This window comes from Phodopus roborovskii, unplaced genomic scaffold, assembly GCF_943737965.1.
Source record: "Phodopus roborovskii unplaced genomic scaffold, PHOROB, whole genome shotgun sequence".
Lineage (NCBI taxonomy): Eukaryota > Metazoa > Chordata > Mammalia > Rodentia > Cricetidae > Phodopus > Phodopus roborovskii.
Window position 1 is genome coordinate 29,952,033 of NW_026126433.1, and position 25,314 is coordinate 29,977,346.

The following is a 25,314-nucleotide window of genomic DNA, read 5'->3' on the forward strand; positions in this document are numbered from 1 at the left end:
AGACACTAAATTCAGTGTCAGCACTGAATGTGTGTGTGTGTGTGTGTGTGTGTGTGTGTGTGTGTGTACATGTGTACATGCTCAGTGATTGGAGCTAAGGGAACAGGAAGTGATGGAATTTCTCACTTCCACATGAGGCTGGAGGTTCATCTGAGGAGTTTGGGTAACCTGAAGAATGAACATCACTGTATATCATATGAACAGAAGGGAATGGGGCGGGGGGAGAGTGAAAATTGGATGTGGGCTTTATTTTCATTGGTGTGTATGTGTGTGGACACATATTTGGGGAAGGTGATGATCAGGGAAGGAGCTACAGCACAGTGAACAAGCAGTCTAGAGGGATAAATAGTGAAAGAATTGGGAAATTCTTTAAATTTCCAAACTACAGAAATTTGTAGAAAAGCTGCAATGGAAGGAAAAAAGAGTTCATGAATTTCTGGTAACTGTTGGGTACAGAACTGGCTGATAATGGAAGCAATCAAAAAGGTATTATAAGAGTCAAGGAAAGAGGCCACTGACATTTAAATATACAACAATGGACCTCAGGAGAAATGTTAGGCTTACAACTAACAAAACTTGGTATTTTGTAGTTTTAAATAGTGTAAGTACTTGCATCATGTGTGCTGTCTATGGCGTGGGATGTGGATAGAGACGCTTGAACTTATTCTATTAAAAACAACAACAACAAACAAACAAACAAAACAAAACAAACTAAAGACAAATACAGTTCAAATTTCATTCCAAAGGAAAAGTATGAAGGCACATACTTGAAACACAGCTGTTGTTTTGCTACAGCACATTGACTCTACACAAGAGCAAAAGCTGAATCAAGCCCACATCTCCTCATCCCACTTAAATGTAAGAAGTTGCACAAGAGATATTGTCTGGTTTCTGTGAACTGCAATGTCTATCCTCATTTCTAGGTATGAAACTGTATCCATGTGTTTGTGGGAACCAAGTGTCTTGGGCAAAATATGTTGTTCTTTTGTTGCCATACCCTCTATTACTAAACTCTTCTGTGGAAATTGACATCATAAAAGAAATCCAGATGTCAGCATCTAACAATCCCAACTTTAACATTTTAAGAAGATCCCATAGTGACTTGGGGGAAGCAATCCTATGGTGTGTCACTTGTGCTTTCCAACACATCACTTGGTCTTTTCAAAATCAGGAACACTCAAAATTTATAGTAGGTTACATACTATTCAAAAATAGGCCTATTCTCTGCCCATCCTATATTGAATGCCCCCAAAAGGTAGGTAACCTGTGTTTGCTGAATGAGTTGCTGTCATCTATGAAATACTGTTTGTGATTTAGTTGCACTTGGCTATTCTGTTGGCCTTAGCTTCCTCATCTGTTAAATAGGCCATTAGACAAAGAGATAATATGATAGTTGTATGCCATTTTTCACATTCTAGGGCTATTTCTGCTTCCTGGCCTTAGTTTATTCCATGTCAAATCACTTTTCCATCTATGTATCATGCTTTTGTTCTATGCTGGAGAAGAGGAAATGATTTCATGAAGCTCTTTAGACACCATTATGGGAGCAATGAAGTTGGCTGGAAAGCACACTAGCTGCTGATATAGCTTTTTTTCAGTAGTTCACAATGAAATGTGCTAATATATCTTGCATTAGTTTTCGGATATGTCAAGTTTAGGAACAAAACATACCTCAATTCATCAATTCTTTTTCTTTTTCCCTGCCACTCTTTAAATGTGACCTTAAACATGGCTGGTTCAACTAGATTGAATTATTCAATTATATTAATCTTGTAGAATTCCTGGCACATATCTTTGTCTTTTAAAGGGCACACATTTGCATTCATCAATAAGTTACACTGAGTAGGTTGGGACAGCAATTGTTTCAAAGCTGGGGCCCTATATGAAAAGGTGGCAAATTACATTTCTAGAGTAGGAACTGAGCTAAACTCAGTCTTCCAGCCCCTGATGTTTGAATTAGTACTTAACAGGCTATGTTGGTAAGGTGTGCTTTTGAAGTAAGTCATTACTTATCATGTGCGGATCCAGGCAAATATCAGATGCCAGTGTTCCAAAATTTTTGCTTATCAGCATTTAATGACAGCACCCTGCTCTAGAGGAAGCAGGCTTTACATGAACTCTGGATGGTGGTGATGCTATTGTTCCTAATGCATAGGGGTGGGTTAAATCTACTTTGCTGTTTTCTCAACAGAGTTTTCATTGATCTTGACCACAACCTGCATTATTCTTTCGTTACTTTCCTACTGATTAGGATTACTGAGAAACTTTAGTTCTCATGTATCCTCTCTGCTCCATTCTATTTACTGAATTTTCTGAAATTAAATGCTTATCATTTCTTTGAGCTAAGTCTGCTCTTCCTATCAACCACAGGGTCCCATCATCTTTTTATTGCTTATTGTACATAATGGTTGTGACAGAAGCGAAATGCATAAATTGCAAGTGAAAGTTCTGTCTTGCTTGATGGAATGAGTTACCTTGACTTCCTTCTTTGTTGTTCACCCTTTTTCAATTGTTCTATCTATATCAATATTGTAAATGTTATCATTAAATATTCTGCAAAGTCCAAATTGGGTCAAAATGTATACATGTGCAATTATTTATCGCAACACCCTCTTAATCCCTTAATCCAGCAGACAAATCCAACTAAGAAGTTGCTTATAGAAGAAACCACATTTAAAAAAAAAAAACCTTAAGAATGTGCATTTTTATTTAGAATGGCACCCCTTGTTCCCCTCCACCTGCTTTGAAGAAGAACCCTTTAAGGTGTGTGCCAGTGTATGCCTTTTCCCAAGCCATTTGGATGGTGCTGCCACAGGAGATATTTTTGCATTACAAAGACGCAGTTCTGAGAATGCAGATCAGGTAGTTAATAACTAAGAGCCTGGGGGATGGAAAGGAGGAGAGAGGCAGGAGCATCATCAGCCAGCTGGGGGCTGACCTGATTCCCTAGAATCCCCAACCCTCTTTCTCTTTCCTCCCAACATCCTTCCTTCCCTTTTTCTCCCCCCCCCCAAACCCCCTTTTTCCTTCCCCAGACAAGCAGCTCCGGGAAACAAAGAGCTAGGCTCTTCAGACCTCAGCGCTGGAACCTAGGGCTCTCTGAGAAGCATCTCATTTCGGGGACCAGGGCTCTCAGAGCTCTGTGTCGCCTCCCCAACCTCCCCCGCCTCTCTTGCTTGCTCGTTGCTCCCTCCCTGCTCGCTGCCTCCCCCACCGTAGCAGTGCTGGGAGAAAGGCGGCCAGGGCTCAAGATGGCTTTAGCCGGGCTCTGCGCCCTGTTAGCCTGCTGCTGGGGGCCGGCTGCGGTGCTGGCCACAGCTGCCGGCGACGTGGATCCATCCAAGGAGCTCGAGTGCAAGCTGAAGAGCATCACTGTGTCAGCACTGCCCTTCCTGCGAGAGAACGACCTGAGCATCATGCACAGTCCCTCGGCCTCCGAACCCAAGCTCCTCTTTTCTGTGCGCAATGACTTCCCGGGAGAAATGGTTGTAGTGGACGACCTAGAGAACACGGAGCTACCCTACTTCGTGCTGGGTGAGTCCCTGGAGAGGTCGAAGAGGCCGGAGGAGGCGCTGGACCGGCGCCCCCACCCCCCACTCGGCCCGCTCCACACATCCACTTGCTGCCGCCACCTCCCCTCCCCCACACTACCTCCCTGGTTCCGCCCCACTGCTGGACATCTTTCCACACCCACTTGCAGGCCAGCACTTTGGCCTTAGAGCACTTGATGTCTCCCTACATCCCATCTATCCGGAGACCTGACACCCCTTCACCCCTTCTCAGCTGCCTTGTCCCAAAGGAACAGGTTGCTGGAGTGTCTCTGAAACCTTCCTCAGCCTTGAGCTGGGAGTTTTCTTTCTGGAACACATCTGAACAGCATCAGTTTTCAGCCCAACTCTTATAGGCCTCTCTCCCTGCTTGCATGCCACATGCTTAGTTGGCTCCTTGCTTCACACCTTTGGGCACCCACACCCATCCACTACTATCCCCAGGCCTTGGGAACAGGAATTCTGTGGTCACCTTGCTGGTATGTAAGCCTCACTGCAAGGGCTGATCTTCACTCATTCAAAGTCCCCCATTTGTCACCAGGTCTTTGATACCTGTCCTTCCAAACAAGTTTCTTATGTGAGTTCATCTTGGGAAGTTGTACCTCCATGCCTAAATCTAACAACCTTTTTATTCAGACACCTCCATGAGGCTTTAAAGTCTCTTGTTTAAGGAAGTGGCCCAGCTGTATGGCTCAACTATTACTTTTGCCTTCCTCTGTTCTCTGAACTTCCTTAGGTAGGTATAGATATTCATGCATACAGAATGGCCTCCCTGAGCAAGAGCCTTTTCCTTCCTTTGTTTATATCTCTCTGATCTCTTCCTCATAATTTTCTAACAGTCACAAAATTCCTCCAGATACTGAATCTTATTTCACATTGACTCTACCCTTTTTGTTTTCATTACCAGAGTCTTGCAAAGCATCACAGGCTAGGCTCATGTGACTTAGGTAACATCTTTTCCATCTGAAGCCCCATGTGTCCCCATGCTTCCCACACCCAACTGTGTAGTCCATTTCTCCAAAATACAATATATGTAGTCTTTCAATATGCTTCACATATTCTAATTTTGTTCAGAAGAGAAGTTAAGGATAACCATAATTCAGCCTCCAGAAGGAGGGAGGGAGAGAGAGAGAGAGAGAGAGAGAGAGAGAGAGAGAGAGAGAGAGATAGAGAGAGCATGCCCAAGATGCTATTACATTTACTTAACATCCTACAAACTCAAGTTCACTTTGCATGAATATGGTTCCCTGCTGGCCCTGTGTAGGTTGAAGCCACAGGTGAAATTATAACCTCTCTCCCTGGTCTTCTATCACAAAGATTCGTCTTTACACTGAGAGCATTTAGGGGGCAGGTGAGTAAAACCTTGTTCCTGAACATCCATGGAAAAGTAATTTTAAAAATTGCCTGCTCCTATGAAAAGTTCATTTACAGTTCCTGGAGTGCAACTCAGTTAAACCCCTTGAAGGCAACCTACACACATGAATGGATTATTTTATTTTTTCTATAGGAAAATTACCAATAACATAATAAAGACTGGGGGCTGGCTAGAAATAGGAACAGTGTGGATGTGCTACTCTTTACAGCACACAATTTGTTGAGTTATTCAGTGGATGTAAAGTTCGTGTTGAAGTCATGCTGATGTGCAAATACACTGTGTTGGCCATGCTTTGTAAGAGTGAATGTGCAGAATTATGTGTTTCAAAAGAGGCTTCTTGGGGTTCTGCATGCATTATTTACTGTGCATAAAGGTGGACATATGTGGATGAAAAGGGGAGGTTGAGCTAGCAGGTACTCAAAACTCCACTTCTCTTAAGAAGAATCCCAAAGCCAGGGGCACTATACTGTGATATTCCCAAAGCTCAGAATGTTCAAAAATGGGTTTCTTGAACCTTTGTACAAAGCTGCCCACTGCAGCACCCTGTTGGGGTTGCTATGGTAACCTACTGCACTGAGGCATTTACACAGAGGCACAGACACTTTCACTTCAGAATCAGAAAGTACATGATTGTGCTCCAACCTCTCAGTCACCAAAATAGGCTCAGAACCAGTGATTTGGTGGTATCTGTCCCCTTTGACCTGGAATTTCCAAAGGAGCAGTGTCTAAGTGAGCAGAATGAGCAGAGTCCAAGTTCATGGAGGACAGACTGAAGGATATCTGTTCTTGAAGTTGACTTCTGTGGTGCTGAGTGCTACAACTGAAGACTCATGGTGAGGAAAGTAACAATCCCTGACAGATCTCATCTCACACTTCCCTGGAAGCAAACTAGCTACCAGTCATTAGTTCTGCAAATTTACAAAGCTCAGGACATAGAAGGTAACTAAACACACATGGCCCAGATACACTCTAGTCAACAGGAACATAGATACTTGTGTGTTTGGATGTTGACAAACATAGGAATGCCGAGGAAAGAGATGCTTCTGTGAGGGGAGCAGGCTTCATGGAGCATGGATGTAGCAGGGCCTTGGCCAAAATCAGGTGTTATAACTCCTGGAAAAAAAGTGAGAATAAACAACAAATGTTGTCTTTCTTTTTCTCTGAGGATCAAGTCAGACTTTTCTCATTCCAGGCAAGGGTCTTTGATAAGTGATCTTGCTGCCAATGCTTCAAGTCCCCTTATCCTTTCAGATCAGCTGCTGTTTTCAGGATTCTTTTAAGTTTTTTCACATGCCTCCTTCTTCCTAGAGGGCTCTCTGTCCTTTCCCTGCTCACAGCTGTCCAGTCCTGTGAACGTTATACCCATGTTACCTTAGTGTGAAGCCTTCCCTAACACCTCTTCAGGCCACTGTCATCTGGAGCAGTTTTATATCTGTTTGCAAAGAGTAGGAATATATATATATATATATATTAAAAGCTACATTTGACTTGGCTTTGTCTAGGAAATCTGAAGGTATTCTAGGTCACATGGAAAGGTTAAGATGATAGTGGTGACTATGAACACTTGGACATAGGAATGGCCTGGCTAGTATGGAGATTAGCTTGACTAGAGTGGAGCCTCAGTATGGGAATGGTGGGGACTGCATGTGGTTCTGGGTAGTAGTAGGACATGGCTCTCCACAGGTCAGCCAGAGAGGGCTGACTTGACAAAGAAAGCAGTGACATGTGATATGTGGCTCCAGAAACCATTTCAGCTATCAACCCTGTCCATGTGGTAGGGTAGAAGGTATCTTTGCCTCCTGTTCTTTGAGGTAGAAGTTGCAGACTGTGGTAAAAGCGTAAGATAACACTTTAAGTAGTATCTTCTTTGGTTATCCAGAGTTTTGAATTGGATGTTTATAGTCAGGTTCCATAATCTCTAGTTTGCCTGCCTTCCCACAGATATGAATTTTACTGTGATTGTTTTCTTTCTAGTAGTTGTCAGGCAACCCCAAGTCAGGTAATGTACACCTCTGCTTTCAGGTGGGTTGTGAAGGATTTTAAAGTATTGCAAAGCAGCTGTAATTTTTAACTGACACTATTTGGGTATATAAGCCACATTATCCTCTTGGGAGAATCCAAACGTTTACTAAATTAACATCTCAACTAAAAATTCTTGTCTTGGCTTTGGTAATAGCAGATATTTCTGCTTCGGGGGCATATTTGACCTTGAAAACAGGGTTAATGTGAAGAGGGATGCTCAGCTTTTCTGTGCTGGGAACAGGTTATATTTATCATTTCCAATGGCACCTGAAGAGGATGTTCTTCTGCTTCAAACCCAACTCTTGAGCCTTTTCAAGTGTAGAACTTAGTGAAGAGACTGTTTGTCCTTATGACTTTGTGTTTGGCATTAGCTGTTGTAGAGTTTATGGGAGAAAGTACACCTAAGGATAAATTAGTTAGCCTGTAGAGGTGTTGTAGGGACCCACATAGAAGATGCTGTCAAAAGTGTCTGAAGCAGTCGAATGTGGTGGTTTAAAAGAACAGGCTATGAAGTCAGATCTGGTGTCAGCCTCTGGCTTGCCACCCTTTCCAACAATAGAGAAGACTGAAGATCATTGAAGATAAATAAATTGTTCAGGGTCCCTTTGTTAATAATGGATAGATCTGTCACTTAAACTTAGGGTAGAATATATGACATTTAGGCTTTTCTCTATGCCTTTCACTGTATGCTTTATTTTTTTTTCAAAATCTTTTTACAAAGTTAGATAAAGGATTTCTAGCAATGAATAGGATAGAGAAAACATACTCACCTGCTTTATACAGAGAAATGCTTTGTGTGTAAATGTCTCTTCAACAGCTTTATCCATTTAGTGTTTCCTCACACAAACCTTGATGCAGAAGGTGAACTCCATCAAGAAGCACCCTATAAGTTTTATTTAGCTATAAAGGACTTGAGAATTCTTATTCATAGCCCTTTACTAGTTGGAGGCATTTTTGTTTTGTTTTGTTTTTGGCACACAGAGGCTGGATAATGATAATGATAATATGTTCAATAGTCTAAGTGGTGCCCCCCCACCAGGCAGAAATGCCAACTGAGAATATGAGGGGGAGCAGACCATGAGGCCATGCAGAAACCCCTGTGTGTGTGGCTCCTGTAAGAAGCCTTTGATTTTTGTTATATGGTCTTGTGCTTAGAATCCACTGTCACAGCCCAGTGGGCTATTCTGAACTGAGCAACTGGATTCCTACACAACAAAGGACAGCATTTTCTCCTTACAGGTGGCTTTGGGCTTACAGGAAGCAATTGAAGTACTTCAATATCCCTCACTTCTTTACACAGATCTCTCCATCTTCTGTGGAATAGGGAACTTTAAAATGAATTTCCTGTATTGCTTTGCTGTACAGTGAACTGTTTAGGTTAACAGTGACTAAATTTATACAAAGTGGCGACCTCATCTGAGACATGGTTGGATGAATGATGGCAATCTTAAGCTGGAGTTTTCAGCACTTAAACAACACATACTAGCAGAAGGCACTAATTTATAGTATTGAGAGGGTTATTATTTACTGTTTCTACAGAAATGTAGATTTTTACATCAAAGGAGTTTTGAATGCAGGAATGATGAATTTTATGATGCTTCAAGAGTTCCGCAAGATGTGCTGACACAGCTTAAACTAAAAACATTGGAGCTCATGAAAGAAAAATAAATACCAGCTTAATTTCTTTATTCCTCTTTGGAGTGAAGATTGAAATCTTGCTTTATAGAGCAAAGGCATACACATACATATGCATGTGCACACACACACACACATATCCCCTCCCATGATTCTTCCCTCTTTAGCTTTTTTCTTTTATTCCTCCCTCCCTTTTGTAGCTTTAAATATAAATAAACTTAAATGGCTAGGAGTTTCTCAAATAAATGCCAGTTTAAGAAGACAGAATTTGGTACATTGTTAGCAATGTCAAATCTTAATGTCTTCATTTTTATACCACATTCAGATAGATGACCACAGACAATAGAGAAGCTCTATTTTAAGCAAGTTAATCACCCAGGACAAGATAGCCCATGACAGTTTCTAATGCATTACAATAACATCTATCACCATATTACTTTGATTACAAATATGAAGCACTTTTAAACTTTCATAAGAAAATAAAAATATCTCCATAGATATTCATGAGGATTCTTCTCAAGGAACAAAATTCAGAAAAATTAAATTATTATAGATGGAAATCTGAACTGATACCATATCTTTTGCAAAAGTGGCATTGAAAATGTGCCCATGGAAAGATCAAGCCATTTTACTTCAAGCTATGTGTCACACAGTACAGAGAGTCTTCAGTGTACACACAGGGATATTTGTAACAATGCTGTTGGGAATAGCAAAACCTGAACACACCACTAGAGGAGTAGCAGACTAGAGGTAAATATGATGACACATTCACCTAGTATGATATGACCTAGCCATCCTGTGTAAAGGCAAATGTTTATGCAAAGCAAGGACACAAAAGACAAAATAAAGAATGGCATCACCTTTAATAGAAAAGGTCTTACTGAGGCAGGAAAGAAAAAATGGGGAGTTGAAGACTTGATTTTGTGGTTTTGGTTGTTGTTTGTTTGTATTGTTTAGTTTTGAAAGATATGCTTCAGTTTTTAGAACAATTTTAGACTCAGCCTTGTTAACCTTTACATTAGTATGGAATTTTTGTCACACTTGGTGAACCAGCTTTTGCCTTCTGCTCAGGGACCCATTCACGACATTGCATTCCATTCAGTTGTTCTGTTTCTTCAGGTTTTTCTTGCCAATGATAGGTTCTCAGACTTGTTTTTAATGACCTTGACAGTTTAAGAATATAGCTCAGCTAATTGTAGAATGTTCTTCCATTGAGATTTGCTAGTCTTTCCCCAGTAATTAGAAGAAATGTGGGGTTTGAGGATGAAGCTATGTCTTCTCATTTCTATTATGCAATATCAACATGGCTGCTCACAGGTACTTTTGATCTTGACTACCTGGTGAAGTTGTGCTGTGAGGTCTCCTCTGTAGAGGTTCACTTTTCTCCCCATTTCATACTCTATTCCAGCAGAATACATTGCTTATAGACCACACCAAGCTACCTATAGTTCACTTATTTTATAGGCTTAGTGTCTGTATAAATTATTTAAAATAATCTTATATAAGAAAATTGTATATTCTATTTATTTATTTATTCATTAATTCATAACAAATGTACTCATAAATATTTATTTTATACTCTAGGAAATATTTATTTTATATTTGGGGTTTTAATTCAATACTTTTGTATGGATTTCATTGCTCCAATTGCTTGTGCTAGCTCTGCGTAATGGGAAATCTTTCAGTGTGTTTCACATGCCCCTAACAGCATGGAGTTTTGTCTTGAAGACTTTCTTACCATTAGCCAATGTAAGCTCTTCTAGGTTTATCCCACATATTCCACATCCTTACCTGGAATAGCTCTGTCTCTATGGATCTCTGATTCCTTGTTGGAAAATGGTATTAGAAACCAAGATCTAGGCACCAGAAATGATTTTATGCACTAAATAGTGTATAAATTGTGCATAAATGGGGCATAAATTGTTGCTTCTACTCTGTCAACTGTCAGAACAAAATGAGTATGCTGACTCATACACACACGTATTCTGCATATAACATCTGCGTGCAACATCTGTAGGCATATTAAGCTAAGCATCAGTTAATTCTGATGACCCTAACTCTATCCCACTCATTACATTATTAATGGATTTGTGACTTGCTCTACACTTTTCTTCCTGATTATCTCACTTCAACAATGAGAAACCTGGTTCTGATCAGCTGCTATCCAGTTCTTTAAAATTTCAATGCCAGCATGCAGTGTATAGCAGTTACTAGACTTTGCTTATCCACATCCATATGGAAAATGACTTAAGAGCTAGAGTACATTTTGGGGTACAGTTTCTTTCACTTTTGTCTTAAACACTACTTATTTCCAAATTTGCTTGGGTCAGCACTTACCCCTCACTGCCTTTGGTGAGATGATTCATATATCTCTGTTAGACTTAGTATTTTTGTTACAGTCTTCAGCCTATTTTATGGTCCTCAAATCTCCTAAATGATTTCTTTTACTTTAATTTTTTGGCATCAGAGTTGGCTCTTTGTACACTAAAGTTACATGGTTTATAAAATGTACATGCATTGGTACCTCTCATACTTCCCTTTTGTAGTAATATATCCACAGTTATGGAATTATACAGATTAATTTGACTATCTTATGAAATACTCTGGCCTTCCTTTTTCCCATCCTCACTTCCTTACATCCAGACTCTGGGTGAAAGAGACTGGCTTTTCAGTTGAATCTAGGTATATTTGTCTTTGATGTTTTTCTTTGACTCTTAATTTTTCTTCACATGTTCAGGAAGTTATCTTGACTCCTAGAGGTGTTGATATGTTTGACACACCCATTTATTACCCTGGCAGGATTCTTGTCTTGATCCTGTGTGCTTATAATAAGGCAAACCATGAACCAGGTGATACTATAGTCTCTCAATTTGGACTGGAAACATTTGTGGGATTGTTTTTTCTATAATACCACCCATTCCCTTAATGTCTACCAACAGCATCCTTCTTGTAGACTTGTACCTAAATGGCCAAAGGAACAAGTTCATATTTGCTACACATCTTAGTTAACATACATTGAATGTCTCCTTTGTCAAGGTGGTTCTGGCTTAAGGCCTACAAGTTTTTGTGTAGTTAATTTATTTTGGTTTGTTTGTGTTTATTTATTGTTGTCTCAATACAGAAGTTTATGTTAAAAATATTTCCCAACCCACAGCTTAGTTTTATCACAAGTCTATGTAAGCTCTCTCCTTCCAGTTGTTTATTATTTATCTTGGCATTCTGTTCACTTTATTTTTGTTCCCAATTCCTATTCACTCTTCCCTGTTTAAAAAAATGTTTATTTTCCTGTGTGTGCATGTGTGTATGTGGGAGTACAGGTGTTCCATGGAACATTATACTTGTGGGGTCACAGGACAACTTATGGAACTAATTTCTTTCCCACCACCTTGTGGGATCAAGAGGTTGTAGTCAGCTCCTCAGACCTGTGTGCAAGCACCTCCACTTGCTAAGTCACTTTGCTGTCCCACAACTATCCTATACATTTTTATGTATGTATGTATGTATGTATGTATGTATGTATAGAATGAGACTTATGTAGCTTGGGATATTCTTGAATGTCTTCTTTTTTAATGGTTTTACTTTTTATTCTTTTAATTAAATACACATTTAACATAATAATCTTAATACAAAAGCATACTGGCTTGGTTTTGGAAACACATGTTATTTCTTATGTGTTTGATGTAAATTAAGCTTTGGCTCCAGGAGCAGAGAACACACACAATCAATGGAGTTTAGTTAGCAACAATCCCACAGTTCACTCTCCAGTAGTGACCAAGGGTGGGTGAGCAACATCATTCGTACTTTAATGAGACACAGACACACAGATCTGTACAGGTGTTCCTTCTCAGTGACCAAGGTCACAGATCAGTTTCTTAGCATTTCTCTGAACTTCCACTTGTCTTAATATTACAATTAATGTTTATGTCACTTTGTTAGGTTGCTTTTATTATTATATACTTCTGGTAAGAAGAAGTAGATGAAGTGGGAAGCAGTTAAATCACCTGAAATCACAGAATCAGAAAGATATGCAAGCAGAACTAGACCCACATCTGTGGGTCTTCAACCCACACTTGCATTTGAAAATGGCTGACACTAGCTCCACCATCATAACACACGGGTACTTTCTGAGTTGTTGTCTGTTAAAATTTGTATGTCATCTTAGAGGCTATATCTGTTGTCACAGGATTATAAGAAGAATTAAATAAGCTGACAGGGAAGAGTTATTTGCCAATAGATCAGCATTAGTTCTTACATCCGATTCTTCTCCCTGAATTGCTTTATAGTTATAGAGTTTTGGGTGGGTGTATGAACATATAGACCAAGTAACCAGATTAACAATATCTGGTATCAGTTAAGCACTTTCTATACCAAGCTTCAGTGCTAGGTTTTGCATTTATTATATCTCTGCATCTACCTCATAAGTTCTTGGACTGTGGGTATACTTGACCACTCCCCTTTCTTTTATGTACTTTTATGTATATTTATTAAGATTTAATTGTATTGTGATTTATGATTTAGACCACTTCTGTCTAATAGTGCCTTCTGAAATAATGCTATTGTTTTATATGTGGCTTATTCATCCTGATAGCCTGCACCTCTTCAGAACTTCAAATATAGGTAGTACAACAGAGTATCTAAATTTTAAGTTTTAACTTTTAATTAGTTAATTCTCAAATAAACTCCTACATTTACAGCCTACAATATCTAGCATCACATATACAGAACACTGGCACCATGGTTCAAAGGGTTACAGATATTGTCGAATACTCCATAGTGGGCATTAATCACATTTTATCAGCTTTTTGGATGGCTGACACCCAGGATGCCTCCTGCTGCCCACTGCTAGATACAATGATGCAATTATCATCTTTGTGAATATTTCCTTAAGTACTTTTGGGAAATTCATATACCTGGTATATATACCAGAAGGAGAGTTTCTGGTTAATAAAAATGGTAAATATGTAACAAGTTTACACTTGAGTGATTTATACCAGTTTGTATTCCCCTCTGTAGTGTATGAAGGTTCTATATCTCCCTCCCCCCATATATGTGTTCTATATCTGTTGTTATTACCTAGTTCTGTAATATTTGTCAGTCCACTAGATTGGCATCCTGTTGCTCATCAGTTTTGTATGTTACTAGTATTCAGATGCTTGGTTGAAAATCCCTTTGTCTGTAATATGAAATTTAGAGATTTTACATGATGTTGTACATTTTGCCTTTCATTGTATTTGTTTTGTTTGTTTTTTTGTGGGGGTATCATATAACCTAGACTAGCCTTTACCTCCCAAGTTCTGGACTGACAAATGTATACCACCATTACAGACCTTATTTGTTCATTTTGTTGCTGGGTTTTCAGAAAAATTTGAAATTTATAAAATTAAAGGCTATTAATTACTTCTTTTGGAGTCTATTTTTTCCATGCCTAAGCTGAGAATGTTTTATACAAGATTTAAAAATGATTAATAAATTTTCCTTTAATACATATTTGCTATTCTCTACACTTAAATATTTAATAAGTATTGAGCTTATTCTGGTATGTAGTATGACATATAACCTGTCTGGATGTCCTATGTGAGGTAATTCATTAGCTGTCCCTATAGTTACTAAGATGTCTGTACCAATCCTTAAACAGCCACAGGTTTCCCTCTGATTTGAGATGTCAGCTTTACTATGTACCCACTTGATAATATATTTAAGTTTGATTCTTAAATTAGGTTAAGTTTAATAAAAATTAACATATTACAGAAGAGTTGACTGTTTTTTTTTCTTCATAAGGCGTGTTTTTATAACTAATTGGTCTTTTTCTCTATTTATAGTGCTAATAATAAGGTTTTCTCCTTGGGTTTATTTGAAAAGTGAATTATATACATAGATTTCCTCATTTTGAACTGCTTTTACATTTATGAAACAGTCTTTACCTGGTAATAATTAATTGTTCCTTGAATATGAAAGTGGATTTTGTTTGATAATATTTCATGGAGAGTACATTGCATTTCTATTTCTTAGGTTTTCTGACTGTGTAGCCTTTGTCAGAATTTACTATCAATTTTACATTTGCTCCATAAAAGTAATTGCTTCTTTTTTCTAGAACAATTTAAACAGCATTGAAATGATCTATGGTGCCTAAATCATCGCTTGGTGATAGGATTATTATAATGACCAAATTGTGAATTAGTGACTTTGTTGGTGAGATAATGAATATGTAAGTAAGAGGTCTAAGTCAAAGGATGCTGGGATATATGAATGGGTCATAGAAGTTCTTGGTTTGTATGAGAAATTGTTCACTGTAACTTAAGAAGCAAGTAGTAGAAAGGGTAAATCCAAAAGTAGGTCAAGAATGTAAATAGATACATACTTTAGTGTCCATGTTTAAAGTGACAACACATAGTTGAAAGGACATGAGATTAAACATGTACAGCCTAGCAGTACCTAGTGAAATTTGTTTTTAACTGCTTCTAGACTGTAGATATGATCGACACCTTATCTGGTTTCTTCCAGAGTCTATTTTCACTCTAATCTGTATGCACAGAGCATCTTCTTGTACACTGAAATTCTGCACATTGTCTGTGGTCCTGACTCTGACTGGATTATCCTGCTTTCCCTTGGAGAGCTACTTTTCCACTACATATATAATTTCCCTTTGACTCATTCTTTAATCCATTTGTTTTCCCTTCCCCTCTTTTCTGTGTCCCCTTTTCTCTGGGTGACTAATGTGAATCTTAATTTTTAAATTGGCCTAGGAAATTAACGAAGCACACCTGAGTTTGTATGTGTGTTTTCAGAGCTCGCGGGATCATGGATCTTGATGACTATGACCTAATCAATGGTTTATTTCTTTGATGGGTTCAGAATTTAAATAGACTATCCAGACTATCCAGAGATTATGAAACTGTTAAAGGTGGGGTCTAGTTGGAAGAAGTGAATTGGTGAAAGTAAGGGTTTGAAGACTATATTTTGGCCTTTACTATTTATTTTTATTACTCTTCAATTCCTGGCTTTCACATGGTAAACAGCTTTTGTCTGTAATATTGTCCTCTATAGTGTTTCTGCCTTGCCATTGTCCTAAAGCAATGGAGTGAACTATGTACTTAAACTTCTGAAATTCTGTCTTAAATAAGTTCTTTTGCAATTTGTTTCTCTCATATATTTGTCACAGGACCGAAAGTATGACCAGCACCGTGGCTATTTTTTATTCTAATAATGACTTGGGGCACATTGTGATGGATTGTCATGCTAAAGGGTGGAACTTGTCTCCTTTCCCATGGGTTGGATCACTCCATTGCATCTTCCATAGTGTGTATTCTCAGCATTAGGACCATGTATGGGCTCCAAAGTCCACTGAATATGAAGTGAATTTGTAAATACAAACTCTAGATGTAGAGTTACTTCTTAAGTGGCGTTTTTAAATGGGCAAGATAGGCTAGCTTTCTGTGTGTGTGTGTGGGAGGGGGAGACTGTGTAAAGCTTAGAGCCCTTCAGGTGACAGTTTAGGATCAGTGGTTAAGTTTGGCAGGATTTTCTCCTTTATTTGTTTAGAAACCTAAGATCCTTCTATCCTACTCCTCTGCCAACCTGCAGGACAGAATCACCTTCTATGGCAAGGCAGCTCAAGATGATGCATGAATTTGATGGGCGGGGAAGAGCAGATGTTTTCAAGATAATACTTTTTAATTTAAAGAAATGAGGAAATGTTGCACACATCTGTTATAACCGCATACAACACCTGGAAATGTGGCCACATATTAGACTTAATTCAAGAGAAAGAAGGAAGGAGATGATGGGGGGAGGGAGAATGGAAAGAAAGGTATATTTTTTGTAAACACCACATATAAGGTTACCTCTGAAATAAAGAAGCATCCCTTGGCACACATGCAATCCCACTATCTTTACAGAACAACATTTATTTTTGGGAGTTCCCCTCTTCAGTTCTGTCATCTTCTGTTTTCCTCACTGCCTTATTAATCAGCATCCAGGCTATTCACCAGTGTGAATACACCAGTGAACACACTGGTCCTAGTGTTTCTGTCAATCTATCTCTTGCCTTTATACAAGGTGTGTTAGCTGCGTTAACCCAGATTAACAAGTGTTTTCTGAAAGGAAAATGTGGTAAATATTTTCAATCGTAGGTCACTTGGTCTCATTAACTACTCAATAGATCCTTATAGTGGAAAGGTATCCATAGATACTAGGGAATAATAGGTAAATGATTGAGTGTGGCTATGTCCTATTAAAATTCTATATAGAGAATCCAACAAAAGACCCACACATTATGGCTGACCAACCTTTCATGTAGACAGTAATCTAATGTTGTGCTTTATAATTCCCTGATATGCCCCATGCCACAGTTCCACCTTTATATTTGCATCCTGTACACAGTTTGACTGTGGTTCCACTCTTCTGATTCCTACATGTGTCTAACTCTGATGTTGTCCATACTTGCCACAATTTCCAGTCCAACCTTTCTCATGCTCTCTTTCCACTCTGCCCTTCACTTGGTTCTTGGAAATTCACCAGTTTATTGACCTCCTTGTATTTTTCATGTGCATTAGAGCACTCTGACACCATCCATTTCCTAATATACAGTTTATCACTATATTCAATTGTATTGGTTTTGTAACTATACAGCATCCAGTGATCAAATGAGCAGATGAGAATCATCTCCCAAAATCTATGGGCATTTTCTTTCAAGTCCAGAGCAAATGCTAAGGTTTGAATATGAATGTTCTTATTTGTGTGATTTGAGGCACTATAATTATCTGAGTTCTGATTTTGATTTGTTCTTGAATGTAGCTTATTAATTTTTTCATTGACTTTGATGAACTTCTTCTCACATTACCCTAAGTGACTATTTCAGACTTTTGGTAAGTAATTAAACTCTCAACTTAGTTCCTATATTTTTAATTTTTATGCTTTCCAAGATCTTGCCTCATACCTTACCTAAAGTTCTGAGACGATTCATGATAACAACTTCTGATTTCTCTGCAACTCCAACATCTAAATTTATAAAGTCTGATTTCATTATTATTTTTCTCCAATTTCTAATACTTTCTGAGAAAATATTGAGTCCAAGCTGTGATCATTGACTCTGACAATATACTCAAAAATAAAGAAGACATAACCCTGTCACAAAAGCAAGAATTCCATCTCTCTAGGTTCCCACTCTTTCTTCCATTCCTCTCTTCTAGATTTCCTCTCTTTCCCCTCAGTCACTCCTCTTATAAATATCCTTTATCTTCTGCCTTGTGTGTGTGTTACTGGCCAGCATCTGGCCCCTCATGGAAAATCCAGCTTACTTTTTCTAGCCTCGTCTTAGTAGCCCTTCAAGCTGTTGCCCTTCCTTGAAATGACAAGTATGGGTTTCATTGTCAGACTGATAATAAGATAATTGCAACAGCTCCAGGTGTCACATCATGAGAGACAATATTCAGAGGAATAGCCAAGATTTTGGCCATTCTCTTGAAAGAAAGGAAGGTACATTTTCCCAGTAGACCCTGGAAGCCACCCTTGCTAATTTTTGGTCTAGTGAATAGAACAGAACTACATCTGCAAATTCTTGGACCATTTTCTGTTCAGAATGATGCAGTAGCTAGTCAGCTCTGAAAAAAAAAATCAGGATCCATTCTGGAGCTGAAGTCAAACACCCAGGTAAAGGGGCTAGCTCAAGGTCACCTCCAGTTTCTGCCTTCTGTTACAAAACTGACATTCTGCTGGCATTTATGTCTTAAATATGAATCGCTTCCATTATTCTATGTGTGGTGTGTGTGTGTGTGTGTGTGTCTTAGGTGCAACCTCTTTCTCAAAAATTTCTGAGGGTTCTTTTCTTTGCATAGTACTCCATGCACATCTCTTTAGTGATATTCTCATTCTAAAGTTATTGTCTTCTCTATTTGACCACTCCAGGAAGCTTCAAGCTCATTAAAGGAGGGCAGTTTCTTAGCCAAGCACAGTGTTTCTTGGTACCAGTGCTGAGGGTTCAATACTCAGTTCCAGGCCACACCTGGCTTCACCATGATATATTTTTTTTCAAAATAAACATCTCAGCAAACACATTATTAATGATCTCACCACCCAGCTTCCAGCATGGTACTTATGTGGTCTGAAGTAGGTGGGCACATCCTACCTTGGTTCCACTGATCATCACCAGGCTAAGTCCAGAGAGCCCTCATGTGTACCTCACGTATTCTCAAAGGAATGTGGCAGCCTCCCAGAGGTCTGTGCAACCCTTTGTCAAAGCTCTTTTGAAGTGATATTATTTCATTATTGTGTTAAGACATCAATGGTCTTTTTTTTTCTGAGTTGATATTTACATTGATTGATATTGTTGGAACCTATGGGAAAAGCAGTAGCCACCTTAACAGAAGTAAGACCAATTACATCAATTGTTATTTTTATAGATCCAGTACTTTCTTAGGGATGACCAAAATGAAGCAGTATAAACAATTCGTTTGTTTGTACACATCCTCTGCTAGTTTTAAAATGGGAAATGCATATTTGCTACAAGCTGCAGCGTGATTGAGTCACCATCTGAACTACTTGCTGTGGTCTCATCACACAGTTTTTATTTGAAGGTACAATAGGTGGGGAAATTGTAGCTTTTCAAATGTATTTAATGAAGTTTGCCTTAAAAATGGATAACAACAAGCTTGGTTAAATAACAAACACTGACAGTTTTGTTTTCAAGGCTAAGATTCCAGCTTTCAAGTGAAGCAAAGAATATTATAAAAACTTGTGAGGGCCACAGTGACGTCATAGATTCCCAAAACCAAAGCCTTTCCTGATGAAACCAGAAATAATAAAGTGAGAATTCTTAAAGCTGTAGCATGAAGTGGTCTGACATTCAGAAAATCTATGCAATAACTATATTCTTCTATTTTCCAAGTATTGCTTCAAAAGCATGCATAGCTGAAAAATGTATCTTCAAATTTCAAAATTGACAGTGGATTTTATATCAAGTGTGCATAGAAAGTTCAACTTCCATTCTCTGCCCCCACATAGCCCCCTCACTACAAAGAAATTACTTTTTGAACTCTGATGTAGTTATCAATGAAAAATAGCCATGATCACTTATGATTTCATATCTGTTTTAAGCATGATTATCTTTATAAAATTCAGCCAAAATAACTTGGTGCTGTGTTTAGTGCAGAAGCTGAGATGAGAATCCAGCTGACTTCTATTGAGACACCATTTAAAGATTCAGAAAATATATTTGTGTGTCTGTGTGTATGAACACTTGCATTCATTCAGGTGCCTGTGGAGGGCAGATGATGGAATCAAATTCTTGGAGTTGTAGTCACCAGCAGTTGTGAATTGTCTGTTGTGGGTGCTGAGAACTGAATTCTAGTTTTCTTCAAGATCATTGGGAGTTCTCTTTCTAACTCCTAAGACAGCACTTAAAAGCTTTGCAAAAATATGTTAGAAACTGCTATTTTAACCAAGCTTTGTTTTATAAATGTAATTGTCTTTCAGAGAATCCATGGGTAACATTGGCCTGCAGCGGGCTTGCCATTGTTTTTTAAGTGAAGCAGTGAGGCAATGAGGTGTTTTTTGTTTTTTCTTTTTGTTTTTTGTTTTTGTTTTGTTTTTAACATATCTTAATTCTGGCTTCTGATATGGTACACTTTGGTAGACACAGCCCATATGAACAGACACTCCCTGTGGGCTCTGTAAGATTACGACTGAAAAAGGTTGTAGAGACCAAGAATGTGAGAACTACTGACCCAGTCAGTGCACAATGCATCTCAGCTGGGATGACTCTGATGCTCCAGGAGGAGTCACTGTCTACCATGAGAATGCTACATTACTTAGCTTATATCTCTGGTGTCACACTTACCACCAGGACATGATTGTCCGTGTTGGTATTTCCTAGCCTCTAACCCTAGTGTTCATGCTTGGTGAGTACATAAGAACATAAGAAAGACTGACTGACTGACTGACTGACTGACTGACTGACTGACTGACTGACCAACTGATAGAAGGAATGTATCTGATCTCATTCTACTTCTAGTTCTGATCCTGTTAATTTTTTATTATTATTACTAAAGTATAATGAGTTATTTTTTTCCTTTTGGGAGGAGGGGGCAGAGCTTTTCTCGACTAGATTCGCCGTGCTTGGCTTAACCTCCTTCAGCTACATGAGAATATTGGTGGGACAGAAAGAAAAGATGATTGGTTAAGAGTCTCAGCATCTGGCAACTTAAAGGGGCTTTCAGAGGTACTTTTATTTAGCCACTTTCTTTGGGACTTTGGACCTGAAGGCACACTGTTATGGTTGCCTAAAGGTCACCAGGGAGACCAGTTGAGAGACTGACATTTAAAGCAACTTTGGCTTATTTCCCTGGGGCCCTGATATTAAAGGGGATGGTGATGATTATTGTTCTAGAGCTTCTGGCAGATTTTGAGCGATGCTAGACCAGGCACTCAGAATCCCCGGTATTTGTGCCTTCATTGATCACCTGAGAAACTGGGAGAACAGATTCTTCCAGGGTTAAATGTTAATCTAGAGAGTAATCTGGTTCTTCATTGTCAGGCTAGAGTTAGGCAAACCTGAAAACCGAACCCTTAGAGATCTAGTGATTTAAAGATGCAAGGTGTCCTGAAGACCCTAGGCAGAGCTTCCAAAATTTTCAGTGACACACCTTTAGAAGTGATGAGTAAGTGAAAGGCTTTCCTATCCCACCTATTATCCACAGGGTGGTTGGAGAAGAGATTCCTTGCAAATTTCCAATCTGTAACATCCTCAAATAGTGCATCACAACCTTTGGGAAATATTTTTCAAGTCTGAACAAGTTTTGTCTGAGGGGCTGAAATCTCACTGAACTCCATGGTTTCCACATATCCAGTGAAATATTACTCTACCTTTCCCAGCATTTGAAGACCGTCACTTCCTGAATGAATCAATTGGTTGTAAGAAATGGGGGTTGGAATCTAGTCCAATGAGCTAGTGCTAAGAGTTCTACTTCCTCCTAGTCACTAAACTTGTTTCCCAGTTAGTCTTATATATTCAGGTAACTTGGTATAGAGATCACATGCCAGAATTTCCTACGATGTCATCAACACAATGTAGCATAGAAAACATAGTATCACAATGAGCATACTTTTCACAGGGACTTGATAGAGTTCTAGATAAACCATATGGTAAATGGATGGAAATTTTTACCCATTTGAACTTGTTCATGACTGGGATTGCCTAGTAACAGCATCTTATTATTTTGAAATGACGTTAGGCTTTCAGAAAGCACCAAAACACTGCAGAGCATTCTGAGAAACACCTATGTGTTTTTTATTCATCTTATCATCTACCATGTTGTCTAGTTGTTTTATTACAATAAAGCTAAGTTGACATGGGCATGAGAATACTCTAAATGGCACTTGGAGTATCTTTTAAAAATATATCATTAATAGGCCTAGATACTGGTACACTCTTGTAGTTTAGCACTTGTGGAGCTGAGACAAAAGGATGGTTTCTTTGAAGTCAGTCTGGACCACATATTAAGGGCCCCGATTTTAATTAATAACCATATCAGGCTCCTTATTTCATTAATTGTGTGTGTGTGTGTAATTCAGTTTAAGAAAAAAAAATTAACGTAAAGTACATTTCAATGAAAATGACTAATATTCAACATGGCTCAATTAAATTGTGAAAGTATCATTTGAATGACTGGTATTTTGGAATATCTGTTGAAAGAGATGCATGATTTAGATATTTGAAGAACTTTTTTCCTAACCCCTTTTTACTTTGGAAGCAGCTCTTACGATGGATGCTTCCAGGATGATGGCTTCCCAGAACAGGCCTTTTGCTTCAGGGTACCACTTCTAAGTGATTTGCATTCTCCATCCAATAGGTGGATGGTAGTCAAGCCTAGAATAATGTCCCTGCACACGGCCATAGCAAATCTGACTTCCCTGTAATTTTCACATTACAATGTAGATTGATGATTATGGTGCTGATGATGGAAGTTAATGTTCTTCCAAAGACTAGACATTGACAACAACTTGGAAATGTTCATACTAGAGGGAGATTTGAGAGGGAAATGTAAATTATCCAGTTAATGGATTTTCCCCAATATAAATGCAAAAACTGCTTTAGTCTCCAGGTCACCATGTAAATCATGTTGCTGCATGGCAGTTTTACATCCTCTGAGTTCTATGCAGAGATGATTACTAAGAACTCTGGAGCAGGACAGCTATGTGAGAGCTGTAGATACCCACAGGGGCACGCAGAGGACTGGGAGGACTCCTGCAGAAGTTGGAAGGGAATTTGCTGACATCCGTCTTCTGAAGTTCACTGTTTTCTGCTCCCTCAGGAGTCAAAATCACTTTAAATAATTTGTGGCTCAGCAATGTGAGGTTCCCCTGCCTCAGAAATCTTGATGCACTGCATGTGTCCTCACTGTTAGTGAATGTGAGCTCGCTGAGACAAAGCGCTTCTGGCATGGTCTCCCCAGTTTGGTTGTCTCCAGAGAAGTCAAGAAGTTATTAGGTTAAATAATGACTTATAGATAGAGCAAAAAATGATTTGGGGTATTGGCATGTGCTGTGGGGATTGTTATTTTCTCCTCTTTTCTTGTTTAATTCCCTGTACATTACAGTCTCATGTCAATCCTCTTGCCCTACTGTCTCCCAAGTGCTTGGGATTAATGGCATGAATCATCACTCCTAGCTTTGTTTCCCCTCTGCTTCTTAATCAGTGTTTGCTAATGAAAGTACACTCAGCCCACCCAATTTTTAGGTTCTCTTAGGTTTCTTTTCTTTTCTTTTCTTTCCTTTTTTTTTTTTTTTTTTTTTTTTGTAATCTTGATTGGGAAGAATGGCAGCAATGTATGTGGGAACCTTTGACCAGTAGCTGCAATTCGCCAGCTTGTGTTTCTTTTTTATGTTGCCCGGATGTCCAGATCAAGCCACATCATCTGGTGTTCTGAATTCCTTTTCTTAGGTCTTGAGGTACCCTGGAGTAGCAGACTGAGTAGAGTTTGCTCTCTGTATCTGCAGCCTTCACATCTGGGACTCAGTCAATTGAACACACACATGCATACACATTTGTACCAAACATGTATAGACATTTTCTCTTGGTCCTAGTCTTTATACAGCATGATATAACAAACATGTTAACACCATTTGTCCTGTTTTAGGCATTATGAATAATCCAGAATTATCTGAAGCATATAAGAGAGTATGAGCAGGTCATATACAAATGCTCTGCTACTTTTTCAAGGAATTTGAGCAACTCCAGATTATTATCTCTGCCATGGGTTTTGGTACCAACCTCCACAGATGCTGATGAGCAACTATATGCAATTTTATAAACATCAGACCTATAAACTGTAGCTAAATCGGTGTTCTGCACTGGCTTTGACTTGCTTTATTTTTTATTATTCTCCTATTTGTTGGATTTTCATATCATGTAACAACTACTGGTACTACAGGCATGTTTTTAAAATATATACTAGCAAAAATTGATAGCAATTAGATTATGTAGCAACATACCAACCATCTTGTGTAGAATTTGAAAATTTGGTGGCAATTTGCAATTATTATTTTTATTGCCTCAAATAACAGTAAGCACAGAGTAAATATGGCTGAAGGAGCTATCTTAGAGGATGTCTACTTAGGGCTCATAGTGTAATGTTAATTGCAGTTTTTATGTTCTGGTAAAAAGCAATGCCCCACAGATGATGCATGAGGGTCATTTATTCGTGCTGAGAGAGGAGGTAGGATATTTAAGAAGCACTTTATTTTATGTGTACTTTAATCTGACACTCAGCTATCATGTTGGGCAATTTCATGCAGTCTTGTGAGAAACTGTAGCACATAACTGTGCCTTGGTTTGTGTGCCAAGTGCCATTTCCAAAAGTACTTATTGTTGAGATCAAGTGCACCTAATGAGTATCACTCTTCTCTTTTAACCAACTTCACAACTAATGAAAAGGCACTGATATGAGCCAGCACATTTATTTGATAAAGCTATGCAAGTATACAAAGCTTTGATATAGTCAAAAGGTTTCCTTAACATTTTGTCAAAATAAAACTCACCTCTGCATGTGTCATATCTCCTTGGAAACAGAGCTGGTATTCACCCTTCATAAATTGTAGAGGCAGAATAGAGAAGTATATGCCTCAGGAGTGTAGACACTAAGACCACATAGAGGAGCAGGATGTATGTAGCCATGACTGATTCTTGTCCCCAATAGCCACCAGTCAGATAGATTTCTCTTCTTCCCATGATGAGCACATTCCAGAATAAGGAAGGCTCCACACAGACTCAGTGTTCCCCCTCCATTTGCATGTTCCTGTGCTAAATGTACTAGGACCATGACTCAAATAACGACTATTACAATATTAATGAGTATTTTATCACCATGTGAACTAAGGTTTATACAGCAAGTACTTTCACCAAGAACACACACCTAATTAAGTAGTGAAAAAATTAAACTTCAGTCCAACTGACCCCAAAGCCTCTGATGTCCAGAGAACAGTGTGTGATCCTACAGGTCTTTGGTTTATTAGCCTTTATTTCCCTTTTCCATGTGATTGGATGTAATGGCCTGTTTTTATTTCACCATCTCCTTAATTGAAAGACCAATCTTGGCCTAGATGAGCAATCTCACAAGGAATTGTGAGTAACTAAACCAACTTAACCAACACACAGTAGCATACCCAAATGAATCCAAGTGTGGATGAAGGATAAGCACTTAACAATGTAGACAACAGGATGTGTTCAGGATTTTGTTCAAA

The 25,314-nt window shown here is 38.7% G+C and overlaps 1 protein-coding gene across 2 annotated transcripts in view; it reads left to right on the plus strand.

Annotated features, from left to right (window-relative positions):
* The first annotated feature begins 3,039 nt into the window (after positions 1 to 3,039).
* Positions 3,040 to 25,314, plus strand: part of Astn1 (astrotactin 1) — a 304,509-nt gene continuing 282,234 nt past the window's right edge. For both annotated transcript variants that reach the window (XM_051186059.1, XM_051186060.1), the window contains exon 1: positions 3,040 to 3,534. In XM_051186059.1, the coding sequence (XP_051042016.1) occupies positions 3,252 to 3,534 (283 nt within the window). In that variant the 5' untranslated portion in view covers positions 3,040 to 3,251. The remainder of the gene's footprint in view (positions 3,535 to 25,314) is intronic.